The following is a 16,034-nucleotide window of genomic DNA, read 5'->3' as shown; positions in this document are numbered from 1 at the left end:
CACAGACACACACCAGACACACACCACAGACACAGACACACACAGACAGACACACACACACAGACACACACACACTCACTACACACACACTACACACACACAGACACACACTCACAGACACGGACACACACAGACACACGCTCACAGACACACACAGACACGGACACACACACAGATACACACACACACACACACACACACACACACACACACACACACACACACACACACACACACAGACACACACTCACAGACACGGACACACACACAGACACACACTCACAGACACACACACTCACAGACACAGACATGGACACACACACAGACACGGACACACAGACACACACACACACTCACAGACACACACACACAGACACACACTCACAGACACACACACACAGACACACACTAGCAGACACAGGCACACACACAGACACACACTCACAGACACACACTCGCAGACATGGGCACACACAGACACACACTCACAGACACGGACACACACACAGACACACACTCACAGACACGGCACACACACAGTCCAAATAAGTAAGTACATATAAAAGTAAATAAACGATGATGCTGTCCTCTGGACAGCCGTACCAGAGCGACTGTGCCTTCAGATTCAGCTGCACAGATTCACCCACAATGGCGGCTGACAGAATACTCGGGGAGGGGGGAGGCAAGACGGGGAAGCAGTCACACACAGGGCAGGAAAGAACAGCGACTTAGGGGAACTGAGAAGTTGTAATCCAGGTCTTTCCACTTGGGTTCTAGCGACGTAGTGCGACTTGAAAAACCTGAGTTGGAGGGACAGAGAGTTCAGCTCATCGTGAGGATCAATAGTGATAAAAACCAGCTGAAGTCCATTGAAGACAAAATCCTGAAACTGCTCTTTACATCTGAAGGGAATATTCTGGATAACGAAGAACTTATTGATACACTCCAGGACTCAAAGGCAAGTGGCATAGTCACAGTCTTGACAGAGGGCGTGTTAATCAATCCATGACAGTATAGGCCTGTCCCAGAACTCAAGAAGCTGAGGCAGGAGGATTAAAAAAAATGCATAATGCATGCTAACCCAGACTGTAGTGAGTTACAAAGGAGCATAGGTTATGTAAAGAAACTCAGCCTCAAAACAACAAACGTGTGCTGCTTCAAAAGTCATAGTTTTAGGGCTGGCTGCCCCACCCCCGATGGCTCTGTGGTTAAAAGCGCTGGCTGCGCTTCCGAAGGACCCACATTGTGACTAATAACCCTGTGTAACCACTGTTCCAGGAGATCCAGCACCCTCTTCTAGCATCGCCAGAATGCACATAGGTCGTGCACAGACATACACGCAGGCAAAATTACATAAAATACATATACATAAAATAAAAGTAAAGTAAGAAATTTAATAAGTCGTAGCTTCAGGAACTGAGGGTTCTATCTGGGCTTCAGAGCAAAAGCAGACCACCTGTAAGTTACCAGGGACACACGTAGACTATCAGGCCTCCTCACCAACAAAAGACGAGCCCAGAAGCTGTGCACCACTGACCCCTTGTCTATTAAACATTTAAAAACAAAGACTGTGAAGAATCAGGACAAGATACAAGTGGAAAGCTACTGCCACCTCCTCCAGGAAGTCTTCCTGGAGGTTCCAACTGGAATTAATCTCCTCCTCCTCCTCCTCCTTTTTCTCCCAAGCCTCTCTCACAGCCCCTGTTACTGCTCACCTCAGGTCCGAGCCGGAGGGCTCACGTCTTACCCTTCATTAGGTAGGTGCATTCAGTGCACTGGGGATCTGTGAGTAGCTCATCCTTCTCTTCCCTCTCTAAGCATTAGGGTGGTCACACACCAGTGGTGTCAACAGAAACCTGTGGCTGGCACCATGAGGTGTCACAGTAAGCGTGTGATCCTGGAGTGATTTATCTCATAAATTTAAAGCACAGCCCATAACGTGATTCTCGTTGATTCAAGACAGGCAGAGTGCTTTTCCAGAAGGGAAAAAGAAAAACAAAACAAAACAAAACAAAAAAAAAAAATGACCTTTGAGCCTTCGACTAGCTAAGAGTCCATGTCATGGCCTTTCTACTTGGTTGATATTAAAAATTGCATACTGGCCTGAGGATGTAGCCCTATGGTGAGCACTCGCCTGGAAGGATCTGAGAACTGAGTCTCTGCCCTCCGAACACTCCACCTCTGAGCTCCATCCCAGGCCGCCCTCTCCACTTCTGACACTGTCCACCGTCCTTCCGGTTTCCTAACTTCGAGGAGCCAGGATCGGCTCAGTCAGAAGAAGGTCACCGGGTCCAGAGCCTCTGTCACCGCTCCTTTACCTCGATGCCCCTCACCACAATCACAAACTCACTCCACCCATATTTCTTTCCTAGACTGGATTAGATGCGTCCCAAATCTCCACTGGTTTTCAGAGGCAGATCCCTAAGAACTTGTGTGTTTATTCAGATCACTTCGGGTGCCATTAAAACCAGGCTGAAGGAAGCAGAGTCCACCGAGTTGATGATCAACATAGCTCGAGAGAAGTACCGCCCGGTGGCCACACAGGGCTCCGTGATGTACTTTGTGATCGCCAGCCTCTCGGAAATTGATCCCATGTATCAGTATTCACTGAAGTACTTTAAACAGGTAACTGCCTTTTTGTGACTTCCCTCTGATCCCTGCTGAGTTATTTCGTGCCTTTGACAAACCATGAACTGAGTTTGGGGGTAGAAACCCTCCGGAACTTTGGATGTGGTCCTACCTACCAGATCACCTAAGGAGTCCAGTGTTCAGTGTGTGCAAAGTCTATAGATGAAGAGCAGGGCTGAGCTTGGCAAGGCTCATTTTCTCTCTGCTTCCTCATCTAACTAGCTTTCTGGCTTTCCCTCTGGCCTACCTGCCTTTTGTTATTTGAGGCAGTGGTTCTCAACCTATGGGTCTCGACCCCTCCAGGGACTAGCTAGCTTTTTCATAGATTTCACACATCAGACTTTCTGAATATCAGATCTTTGCATTATATTTCATAACAATAGCAGAACTACAACTTTTGCAAAGTAGCAACGAAAATAATTTGATGATTGGCAGGTGACCACAACATGAGGAACTGTATTAAAGGGTCACAGCATTGGGAAGGTTGAAGCCCGCCCCTTTAGGGGTTAGGGAGATGGGGCAACAGTTAAAGTGTTTTCTGCTCAAGAGTGAAGACTAGAGCAAATGCCAGGTGGGCAGAACTAGGGGCTCCCCCAGAGCAATCTGGCTAGCAGCATTAGACACATCGGTGAGCACTCGGTCTGATGGAGAGACCCTTCTTAAGAAGTAAGGCAGAAGAGTGAAAACGATTCCCAACACCAACCTCAGGTCTCCACATCCGTGTTCACATATGTGCACATGTTTACACATATGCAAAGCATGCATAAATACCGTTATGCATAGACATCATATATATAGAGAGAGAGGGAGGGAGAGAGAGAGAGAGCACTCTCTTACTTTGTGCTGGCTGTTTCTACTCTGCAGAGCTGGTTCCTATGTCTGCCCCAGAACGTCTCCTGCACAAGTCCACACCATCTTCCCTGTGGCTCCGAGGCCTCTCTTCTGTCTCTCCTTTTTTGTTTCACTGTCTAACTGTGAGACATCCAGTTTTATCTCAGTCTCTCTTGCCTCGTGTTCTCCTGAAGAAGACTCGATGTCTCACCATCTTTACAGCCATGTTCAGTATCCACCAAGAGCTCAGAGTAGCTATTCTGAGTCACGAAGCTTCAGCAAGCTGTGTTGGGATTCACTGAAGACTTCAGGGGGACAGAATGCTCACCCTACGGGTGCCTCACTAGCCCAAAATTCTTCCTCCCTGCTCCTGTCATGTCTATGCTGTGTCTAAAAACTAAATGGTTAAAAGGGTGGAAAATTTTTATTTCAGCTAAATTTTTTAAAGTATTAGGTGAAATGTTGCAATCTATAATCCATAGATGTACAAAAGCTTGAAGAGGAAAGGCAAAGAACATCAAAAAAAGAAATTTTATTATGCACCTAGGTCCCCTTCACATGTAGCAGATGTGCAGCTCGATCCTCATGTGGGTTCCCCAACAACTGGAGCAGGGGCCGTCCCTAAAGCTGTTGCCTGTCTGTGGGATACGTTCCCTAACCAGGCTGCCTTGTCTGGCCTCGAGGAGAGGACGTGCCCACCCTGCAGAGACTTGATGTGTCATGTTCGGGTGATACTGGGGGTGAGGGTGCCATCCTCTCAGAGCAGAAGAGAAGTGGGGGATAGGAGAGGGACTGTGTGAGGGGGACCAGCAGGAGGAGGCAGCAATCAGGATGTACCGTGAATACATAAATTTTTTAAAATGAATATCATTATGCATATTTAAGGTCTATAACAAGGTAAGGGATTCATATAGATAGTAAAGAGATTACTATAGAGAAGCAACTTAGCATCTCTGTAGTCTCACAGTTACCTGTGTTTTGATTTTACAGCCAAAGCAGTTAAACACTGTTCATTTAATTAAGCAGGAATCCAACAGAAGCGTACAATTTTGTTATTTACAGTCTTCAGGGATTGTCTTAGACGGACTTGGTCATCCTACCTGTCTCCTACTCTGTGCTCTCCAATCCACCTCTCTCCGTTTCTCCCCGCCCCCATCCTTCACCAATTCTCAGAGTGTGCTGTCCCCTTTCTATGCAGAACAATTTAGCTTCATGCCACTTTTCTAATCCACCATGTTCCTACCCGTGACATAACAACAAAGGCCTCCTCGGCCTCCTCTGTGGCTCACAGCAGAGAACTACAAATATGCCTGGTTCCTCAGGACACGCTAGCAAAACTGGTCCACTCCGGTCGCCTAGACTCACTGATTCCTTTGTGCTGAGAGCACTCTCTCCAGTATCTAGAGCCCTCAACGACACCCCCTCCAGGAAGGTCTGCCTCACACCTCTGCAGGCTGTGATTGTGATGACTACTCACACGGTTGGGTCTAGTGTCTCAAGGAAGCAAGCACACAATCCAAAAGGTCTGAGCTGGGCAAAGGTTTACATCGAAGAGTGCTGGGCCCAGCCAAGCAGGCAAGCAGGATTCCTGCTGGGATTTATTTTCTAACTCAAAGGGGTCCTGTGCCTCACTCCAAGTTGTCATGTTCTCAGTCCACTGGCTAACTTAAAATGTCACCAGTGAAAAGCAGAATGCAGTTTGGAACAGAAAGTGCAGCCTTGAGCACATATTTCGATTTCAATAAGGGCTGACTCTGGAGGAATTTAAATTTCTTCCGGGAAGCTTCTTTACAAGGACTTTTCGTTGTTTTGTTTTAGTTTGGTTTTTAATGGAGTTTTATTTAATTCTTTAGTAGAAAAAAGCAGTATATTTTGTTTGTCCCCTTCCCTTTTTGCAATACATTTTTATTTTCTTCAAGTCATCATTGTCTAGCTTTTCTGGCTTACGGCATTCATCAGGGACACACGGTGAGATGTGGGAAGTCTCTTACTGCTCTAGCAGACGGTGGTCATCTAGCTACAAGAAAATAGGGTGGGTACCAAGAGGGTATCTCCCCCAAAGCAAAGGTACAGAGAACCCAGGTGGGCCAGCCCCGAGTGGCACGCACAGTACTCACTCTGAGGTCAACCAAGTTGCTTGACAAAGTCCAGACTTGAGGGAAGAGGGTGCCACCCTGATTCCAGATGGAACACCTTTAACACCACCCAAATGACTCAGACAATACCTTCTTCTCTTTGGGAAATTCGCGCTTTTCAAAGGCTTAAAATCTCCTTCCAGGAATAAGTGTGTGACGGCTGGAAAGAGACGCTTCATCGGTCAGGAGTCAGCAGCCAGCTGTGCTGGCATCCACCACGCAGCTCACAGCTGTCCATAACTCCAGCTCCATGGACACAGGGCCCGCCCTTGGCCTCCACAGGCACCAGGCGTGTTTGTGGTGCACATAGAACATGCAGGCATACATAAATTAAAAATGCATACATATATACATAGGTGCAGATGTGGAGCTGGAGAGAGGGCTCGGTGGTTAAGAACACCTGCTCTTCTAGAGGACCCAAGTTCAGCACCCAGAACCCACACCTGTTTCTCTAGCTTCGTAGCATCTGACACCTTCCGACCTCTGTGGGCACCCACCCACTTAGAGCATAAGATACACATAAAGAAAGAAAGGGATGTGAGGGTGCTCTGAAAATACCTCAGCTGAGAGAGAGAGAGAGAGAGAGAGAGAGAGAGAGAGAGAGAGAGAGAGACCAGATAACAGCCCAAGAGAGGACACTGTCCCCTGTCTTAGTTACTTTTCTATCCCTGTGGCAAAACACTATGACCAAGGCATCTTATAAAAGAAAGGATTTAATGGTGACTTACAGTGTCAGAGCAAGAGTTCATGACCGTCGCGGCAGCAGGCAGTCAGACACGGCACTGGAGAAGTGGCTGAGAGCTTACATCTCATCCACAAGGACAAGGCAGAGAAAGAATCATCTAGGAAAGGGATTTTGAAACCTCCATGCCTCCTAATCCTTCCCGTTAACCAGCCATAAATTCATTTCACAATAAAATTCTTTAGGGCGCTCTACAATTTAATGTTTTATTTTTGGCACCAAAGATACTGCATTCCTCTGAGCTCTCACCCATCTCAACACCTTCCCAGGCTTTTAAAGAACACTCAGTCTGGGGCACAAGGCTCAGTGGAAAGAGTACTTACCTAGCCATGTGTGAGACCTGGGGTTCAGTACCCCCCCACACCAACAATAAAAGCCCCATCTCCCATTACTGCTGGCATGGTGGAGCACACTATAATCATAGCACTTGGGAGAGGCTGAGACAAAAGAATTCGGAGCTTAAGAGCAGCTCGTACTACCTCGTAAGTTCAAGGCCAGCCTGGACTGTGTTAGTGAGAGCCTGTCTCAGGAAGTCTGGGACTGAAGAGAGCTTAGAAGCTCTTGCCCACATGCCAAGGTTCTATCCCCAGCACTGAAAGAACACTAACTCAAAATGGCGTCCTCTTTCCTCGTGAGGGCATCAAATTAACCATGCTAGTAATTCACCAAGCAAATCACAAGGGCCTATCACAGTTGTCTACAATAATTATGTTCTTCCCCTAAGCTCTGCTCATCGGAGATCATGGACCTGGCTCAGATGTTGCTGGAAATGCATAGGGCCATCTCCAACCTCCCTTCCCTGATCCTGCAGTGGCAGTGCCATCGTCTCTACTGCCTTCCCAGTAAAATGGGACATCTTTGAGTGTGGGGTCTACTTTCAACATCTCCAGACAGGAAATAGGCTGGAAGTCTCCTTTAAAGTCAGCTTCTCGGACCAGCAGGCTGACTGAGCGGATAGTTTACAGTGTGAATTGATGTGAAGGGAGCGATGGCTGCCAGGCTGCCTTCTACGGTTCATCCTGTCGCTCACCCAATTACCTGCTCTGAACATCATTAAGAGTCTGTCGTTGGTCCATTTCTGAAAAGCAAGGTAGGGTTGGTACAAAGGATGAACCACACCTACTAAGTTGAAATTTAGACTTTTTTTTCCACAGTGTTTGCCTGCCACATTGCCCAGTGAATGTCAAAATGGGAAAGAGGGGAGGAACCGGGAGTTCTCGCCTCACAGTAAATTAGTCAAATCCTTCTTCCTTCCTCAGTTGTTCAACACAACAATCGAAACGTCTGAGAAGAGTGACAGCCTGCAGGAGCGCCTGGCAATCCTCCTGCAGCAGACCCTCCTCACTGCGTACACCAATGTTTCCCGGGGACTCTTCGAGCAGCACAAGCTCATCTACAGCTTCATGCTCTGCGTCGACATCATGCGCCAGCAAGAGCAGCTAACTGAGGCCGAGTGGAATTTCTTCCTCCGAGGTTCTGCAGGGATGGAGAAGGTACCTGTGACACACCCGTGTGTTACTTCTCTTACTGTTGTGACCAGAGAGTGACCAGATACTTGACAGGAAGCGACTTGAGGAAGTATTCACTAGAAGTCATCAGAGGGCACACAGTCTGTCTCGAGGGAGGGGGAGTTCAGGAGGGAGTGGCCTGGTAGCAGAGAAGGAAGCACGTGGTCACGTGGTAACGTGATCACGCTGTGGCCATAGTCAGGAAGCAGAGCTAAAACTAGAAGTGGGCGGGCTTAAAGGTTAAAAGCAACGCGTGGCTACAGGTGATAACATCTGTGTGGGTTGAATCAGGAATAGCCAGCGAACCAGAAAATTAATTATCTATGAAAGGAAGAGTTGGCTTGGTGTTCAAAGTGTTTGCTATTACTTCAGAGGACCAGATTGAGTTCCCAGTACTCACATTTGATAGCTGTCACGACCTTGTCATTCCAACTCCAAAGGACCCAACACCCTCTTCTGGCCTCCATGGGTGCCTGCACAGGATGCACGTACACACACAAACACACAATTTCAAAAGCAAAAAGAAAGGCGATCTTCCTTTTAAAAACTTAACTGTCTTACAAACGTGAAGAGTTTTCTCAGATGGAGGTTCAGAGAAACTAAAGAACTTTCCAGAACACATAAACGCATGGGAGAGACCTATTCAAAGCCTCCATAGACCATATCTATTCCATTGCTTACTGCCTTCCTCATGAGTAGCGTATTTAAAAGAAGTTTAAAATCCACGAAATTGAAAACTCTAAAAATAACCAGAAATAAAAGAAATAATAATCAATCAAAGGCCAGGCTTGGGGGCACACACTTTTAATCCCAAAATGTGGGGCATATGTGCAGAGGTATGTAGATCTCTGTAAGTTAAAGGCCAACTTGGTCTACATAGCAAGTTCCAGGATAGCCAGAGCTGCATCATATGACCCCCTCAAAAATGAACAAGCAAAAACCACACAGAAACCCTATTTAGAAATTTCTCAGAAGTTTTTAAAATTAAGGTTTTCCTTCTCTCATAAAAAAAAATTTAAAATGAAAGGTAAGCGGGGGGGGGTTGGTTTTGTTTGTTTGTTTGTTTGTTTTTAATGTTTGGAACAACAAAATGGCTCATAGGTTTAAGGCACTCGCTGTCAAGTCTGATGCCCTGAGTTCAGTCCTCAAGACCCACATGACAGAAGGAAAAAAAACTAAGCCACACAAACTTCCCTCTGACCTCCACATGTGCATCACGGCATGTGTGTACCCACAGGTGTACACCCAATAAATAAATAAATAAATAAATAAATAAATAAATGCAATTTAATTTTTTAAATGGTTGGAGATATATTTTACCCTGTTACCTATTTGGCTGTGTATTTGAATTCCAGTCATTTCCATTTTTATCTTGTTTCACATGGACTACCTTACCAGGTACATTAGGTTTTTCTGGAATGATATTAAAAAAATTAATTGCCGTGTATAAAACATTATCGTGGAAATATGTGCACCGATCAAGGGCGGTTTGGTGTTTCCTAGGGCAGGAGAGGAGGGTCTACACATGCCTTATCTCCCAGCACTGGGAGCACTACTGGGCTCCGCGGCCACACTTTTTACAAAGTCAAAATTAATGACAACTTTGCATCCAAATCATCTCTAGGCCATTCTCCAGCAGCAGGGGCTCACTTATGACCTGGGTTACAGATTAGTCGGTCTCTCAGTGTCATTATCTGTGCTCAGAGATAAGCAATGCTGCTACTATGACATTTTGGGGTGCCACAGATCACACCCAATGAAGCAATGACCTTAAATTGTAATTGCAAATTTAAAAAAATTAGCAACTGGACAGACAACCCCATTGTTAAGGGCACTGGCTGCTCGTGCTGAGGACCCAGGTTCTGTTCCCAGCACCCACACAGCAGTTCACAACCATCTATAATTCCATTCCCGTGGATTTGTCAAATGCTTTTTCTGCATCTAAGGAAATGGTCATGTGATTTTTCTCCTTTGGTTTTGTTTATATGGTGGATTGCATTAATGAACTTTTGTGTAGTGAACCAACCTCGCATCCTTGGGATGAAGCCTACTTGATTATGATAAATGATGGTTTTGATGTGTTCTTGGATTCAGTTTGCGAAAAAAATTTTGAGTATTTTTGCATCGATACTCATAAGCGAGATTGGTCTGACATTCTCACTTTTGGTAGGGTCCTTGTGTGGTTGGGTATTAGAGTAATTGTGGCTTCATAGAATGAATTAGGTAGTGTTTCTCTATATTTTATGGAATAGTTTGAGGAATATTGGTATCAGGTCTTCTTGAAGGTCTGGTAGAATTCTGAACTAAATCCATCTGGCCCTGGGCTTTTTTTGGTTGGGAGGTTTTTAATGACTTCTTCTATTTCCTTATGGGATATGAGCCTGTTTACAAAGTTCACCTGCTCTTGATTTAATTTGGTATGTGGTATCTGTCTAGAAAACCATCCATTTCATCTAGATTTTCCAGTTTTGTTGAGTATAGGTTTTTGTAGTAAGATCTGATGATTTTTTGAATTTCCTCAGTTTCTGTTGTTATGTCTCCCTTTTCATTTCTGATTTTGTTAATTTGGATACACTCTCTGTGCCCCTTAGTTAGTATTTTTTTTCTTTTCTTTTTTTTCGGAACTGGGGACCGAACCCAGGGCCTTGCGCTTGCTAGGCAAGTGCTCTACCACTGAGCTAAATCCCCAACCCAAAAATTTTTTTTTTTTTTTTTTTTTTTTTTTTTTTTTTTTATTTTTTTTTTTTTTTTTTTTTTTCTTTTTTTCGGAGCTGGGGACCGATCCCAGGGCCTTGCGCTTCCTAGGCAAGCGCTCTACCACTGAGCTAAATCCCCAACCCTATTTTATTTATTTTTTTTTCTATTTTTTTTTTCAGAGCTGGGGACCGAACCCAGGGCCTTGAGCTTGCTAGGCAAGCGCTCTACCACTGAGCCAAATCCCCAACCCCAGTATTTTTTAAAAGAAAGAAATTAAGCCAACTAATGACCCTGGATTGACCTCTAGATGTTCGAATGAGAGGAAGCCTCGTGAAGTTCTCATTTGGGATGTAAAGCCAAAGCATTAAGGTTGATGAAGTCAGGCTTCCTGCATAACTCAGAGCTCTAAGAACACAGGGAGAGCTCCTGAAGAAAATTGTTTTCCTTGTTATTGGAGGGTATGGGTTTGGTTTTTGTGTGTGTGTGTTTTGTTTTGTTTTGTTTTGTTTTGTTTTGTTGTTTAATTGGATTTTGGATTTTGATGGGGTTTTGTTTTGTTTTGTTTTGTTTTGTTTTGTTTTGAGGCAGGGTCTTTCTGTTATGTAGCTCTGGCTCTCCAGGAACTCACTACCTAGAGCAGGCTGACCTCAAACTCACAAACATCCTCCTGCCTTTGCCTCATGAGTTGCTACACCTGGCCTCCCGAAGAAAATTAAAGGCAGCAGTACAGAGCATGGACATGATAAGAAGAGAAGAAAAGAAGGTCGACCGGCCCCACATCCCCTCAAACACAAGGCGTCAGCTCTCCAAGTCTGTGAAGGCAGAGGAAGGTAGAGAACATACAGAAGTAAAGTTTGAGACCAGAAAAGACTAAAGGAAAGAAACTTTCTCTGTCACTGTAAGAGCATGGTGAAGCAGCAGGAGCTGTTGCAGAAGCCGCAACAAGCCATCTAGTCTGTGGAGCTGAGGACACTGAGGAAGGTAGCCCAGCTGGGCAACAGATTCCCAGCCCAGATGGAACAACCTCCTTTGGAAGAAGAGGCCATCTAGAATCTCCATGGCTAGAAAGGGGAAGCCAATGGCTAGCTCAAGCTTTGGAAGGCAGGCTGGCTCCTGTATCCCAGAGCATTAAGAATGATACTGAAGGATAGAAAGCTGGACCAGACCTTAAGTGCCTCTTGCAAAACACTTAGGTTCAGTTCCCAGCATCCACATACCTGCTCACAACTGTCAAACTCCAGTTCCAGGGGAGATGATGCCCTCTTCTGGCCTATCTGAGCACTGCATGCATGTGGTGCACATACATATATGCAGTCAAAGTATTCATGCACGTGATACAAAATAAACAAATTATTCAAAAAAATTTTTTTAATTGAAAAATGTGAATGATAATAAAACTCTTCCACTAAGAGTGCTAAATGTAGCTGTACAGCCCACCAAGAAGTACATGTAGGGGTTGGAAAAAGGCTGGCCAGTTAAAAATGGGGACATGCAGAGGACCTGAGTCTGGTTCTCAGCACACACATTAGTGGCTCACAATGGCCTATAACTCTGGCTCCAGAGGATCCAACACCCTCTAATGACATCTGTGTGCACCCACATGCAAGAACACATACACACAAATGCACGCATAAATAAAAATAAAACCAAAACTCTTTAGAGAGCATATCTGTATACAGCGCGGTCACTAAACATCTCAAGCCCACAGTAAGGAGCTGCAGCTCAGGAGGGAGAAGGATTTCACTCTGGTGGACAGTGCTCGTGGACATGCAAGAGCTCTTGCCGAGATGTATGAGGTGAATGGTGTCTCCATGCTTTCAGGAACACTATCTCCTCTACAGTCCGTGGAGCAAAGGGTGACTGATTCCCATCTCACCACTTAGGGAGCACATACAGCTGCCATAGAATGTGACTCCTCTAGACATCTGGGCAACGAACACCGAAAACCTCTGTAAAGGGCTCAACATCCCATGAGTATGGGTGATTTAAAAGAGGGGGTTAACAGGAAGGTAGAAAAAGTTGATTTCGACCCTCGTAGATGACTTTGAGAAGATTTAGACATCTGTACAGGAAGGAAAAGAGATGGAGTTAGAGAACTAGAGTTAGAACTGCCTGGGGAGTGGGAGAGAGTAACTGATTTACTACAGTCTCATGATAAAACCCGAAATGCTTCTTATAGCCCAAAGGGTGTGAGTTTTTGAGATGGAAACTACTTCTGGTGAAGATACTTTGAAGATGGTGGAAGGGGATTAAAATCTTAACCAAGTAACTGGAGAGCTGTCTCAATGGATAAGAGCATTTGCTGCTCTTATAAAACCTCTGAAGGGGCCCTGTACACATGTCACACACGAGAGAGAGAGAGAGAGAGAGAGAGAGAGAGAGAGAGACAGAGACAGAGACAGAGACAGAGAGAGACAGAGACAGAGAGAGACAGAGAGAGAGACAGAGACAGAGAGACACAGACAGACACAGACAGACACAGAGACACAGAGACAGAGACAGAAGCAAATAAAATAAATCTTTTTAAATAAAATAAACTATCACACGAACTTACTTGAATGAGAAAGATTTGCGAAAACTGACTCCAGTTTTAAAGATGTTCTGCTGTGGGTGAGATGCTGCAAGCAGGACCTCAAGCTGCAGAGAAATCTGTTGTAAAAGAAAGAGCCAAGATTTGTATTGAACTGTGTTTCTACGGCCTTCACCCTGAGTCAGCAGCCACCAACACCAGGACCCTGCGCCGGTGAAGACCTCACAACTCAACAGACTCAGATGACCGCTAGCAACTTTTAGCAACGATGCTTGGAACTAAGGGATGCGCGTCTTTAGGCATAATGCTACCTGCTGCTTATGTAACCGACTACAGTACAGTATAAAGCAATTCCCTGTGCTTGAATGACATTTCATTGCATTAGCCATCTTGTTGTGGCGACCTGGAATTGAGCCTGAGATGTCTCCTGGCGTGTTTCTGTATAGTCTGACATTGAAGGGATTAATTTTTTAATTAATGGTCCCCAGTAGCTGGGGAATGGTCGAACTTACCTGTTAACAGTCAAACATCATTGAGCTGTATGCCTTAGATGCTTGGATTGGGTGATAAATGGTTTGGATACAGCAGGGTGTTTGAAAACACAGTCTGAAATCCCGGGCATCTGTTTAGGGGAATGTCAGAGAGCTAGTTTTAGCCTCTCGTCATAGTTATCTCTCATTTTTAACAAACTCTTCAGCCTTATGTAAGTGCTTCAAGGAATATTGCCAGGCATCACAACGGAGATTTCTAGGAATATCTGAAATAACTTCGTATGCATTTATCACAGCTAAATTGTTTTTGAGTTGTGCATGTGTGTGCGTGCTTGTGTGCTCTTAACAGGTTTTTGGTTTTTTTTTAATTATATGTATGTTAAGGGAGTGCACGTGAGTGCCTGCCAAGTCCAGAAGAGGGTGTCAGATCCTCTGGAACTGAAGTCACAGATGGCTGTGAGCCTCCTAACATGGCCGCTGGAATCTGAACTCAGGTTCTCTGCAAGACAAGAAAATGTTCTTAGCTTCTTTCCATCCCTGTAGACTTAAATTTTTACTTGTCTTGGCACTGATATTACTCCTCTGTTCAGCTTTCCTCACCCTTGCAGGTTGAGACCATCTCGGACTCTTTGGACTATAGTTTGAGTGATAAAAAAAATGTCATTAACCATAAAAGTATTTTGAAGTTGAGAAGGTGGGTGCAGGGTGTTTCGGGAGAGCCCAGTATAAGCATGACTCTACTCCTTCACCAGGTCAACTCTGCGATCTGCAGTGTCAACTTGAAAGTCTCAGCTTGTCCTCATGCTCAGAACCATCCCCTGAGAACTGGGGTTGGCACAGCATTCTGCCTTTTGCTAGCTTGCGCATTTCCGTGCTTTTAAGACAAGGTAGCCTAGGCTGGCTTTGAACTCATGATGCTCCTGTCTCAACCTCCAATGCTACTACCACAGTACCACACTCATTTTTCCCACTCATGTCTATTTTACCATATCTTACTATTTGTGTTAAGAAAATGGTTGTATGTCGGGGTGAACACATGAACGGAGGCCAGCATAGAATGCTGGGTACCCTCTTCTATTCCTTTTCTTCCCTTGAGATTGGCTCTCTCACTGGCCTAGAGCTCACCGGTTCCAGTTAGGCTTCTGGCCAGCAAGCTCCAACCCTCCTCCTAATGCTGAAAGATGCACACAGCCTCGCTCCAGTCGTTCCATGGATGCTGGGGAACACAGGTCCTCACTCCCTCACAGCTGGTGCTCCTACCCACAAAGCATCTCCCAGGCCCGAGAATGGCGTTTCTAACGCGTTTTACAGTTTCTCCCCCTACCCCCAAGGCAAGGTGGAAGAGCACTCTACTGGGGTTGTCTCAGTAAATGGCTGCCTGTGTTCTCTCTGCCCCCTGTAGGAGCGCCCTCCTAAGCCAGAAGCTCCCTGGCTGCCCATTCAGATGTGGTTCGCCTGCTGTGACCTAGAAGAATGGTTTCCAATTTTCGAAGGACTTACAAGACACATACTGTTGCATCCCATCTCTATATCCTTAGGTAAGAAGACAAAGAGCACTGCTGAGGGGGAGGGGCAAACAGGCTCCTGAGCTCTGACTTCAATTCATGAACTCATCCTTTCGCCAACGTCTGTACTTTTCACGGTTTTTTTTTTTAAATCCCTTTCTTTTTAAGAAATCATAGGTGAACTGCTTTTACAGTATCTTGAATGCTTGGCCCATGAATTTTGAATATTTCATGGCTACTTTACATTGTGTGTGTGTGTGTGTGTGTGTGTGTGTGTGTGTGTGTGTGTGTGTGTGTGTGTGTGTTATGCGTGTGTTTATATATTATATGGGAAGGTGCACTTTCTTATTCAGAAACTGGCGTCAGATGTCTTTCTTCCATCGCTACTCAGCCTTATTTTTTGAGACAGGGTCTCTCACTGAACCTAGAGTTAACATTGCCTTTAGACTGGTTGGTCAGAGAGCCCTTGAGGTCCACCTCGCTCTACCATCCACCACTGGAGTTACAGGCAAGAACAAGAATGCCTGGGCACCATGGATCTGACCCCTGGTCTTCATGCCAGCACAGAAGGCACTTTGACCACTGAGCCGTCTCCCGAGCCCATCTCATCCATTTTTAAGCCAACTGTAGCTTCATTCCATGAGCCTTTAAGCTTTTTTTAAAGAATTTAACATACACTAAAAAGTCAGAAGTGCAACTTGACCTCATACACTTACACATTTATAAAACACCACTCCTTGAGAAATGGGACAGTACCAACGTCTCAGAATCCCTCCCACCTCTTCATGATACTCTCCCCTTTGGCCACAGGCAACAAAACTCTAAACTGTAACATTACCCTCTGGGTTGTCTTAACCTATTGTCCGCTATGGTTTTCAAGAAGCTCAGATTCTATTAGTTGAGAGTAATTATTTAGAATATGCAGGGGCTGGAGAGATGGCTCCATGCTGGAGTGCTTCCTGATCTT

The 16,034-nt window shown here is 45.3% G+C and overlaps 1 protein-coding gene across 1 annotated transcript in view; it reads left to right on the top strand.

Annotated features, from left to right (window-relative positions):
* Window positions 1-16,034, top strand: part of Dnah6 (dynein axonemal heavy chain 6) — a 196,073-nt gene that overhangs the window by 147,500 nt on the left and 32,539 nt on the right. Inside the window, 4 exon segments of the mRNA XM_032906333.1 lie at window positions 778-958; window positions 2,446-2,625; window positions 7,596-7,829; window positions 14,965-15,100. Of these exon segments, the coding sequence (XP_032762224.1) occupies window positions 778-958; window positions 2,446-2,625; window positions 7,596-7,829; window positions 14,965-15,100 (731 nt within the window).

Source organism: Rattus rattus, chromosome 6, assembly GCF_011064425.1.
Source record: "Rattus rattus isolate New Zealand chromosome 6, Rrattus_CSIRO_v1, whole genome shotgun sequence".
In the NCBI taxonomy this organism is placed as follows: Eukaryota; Metazoa; Chordata; class Mammalia; order Rodentia; family Muridae; genus Rattus; species Rattus rattus.
The sequence above is the reverse complement of the archived record's forward strand: the minus strand, read 5'-3'. Positions and strand labels throughout refer to the sequence as shown.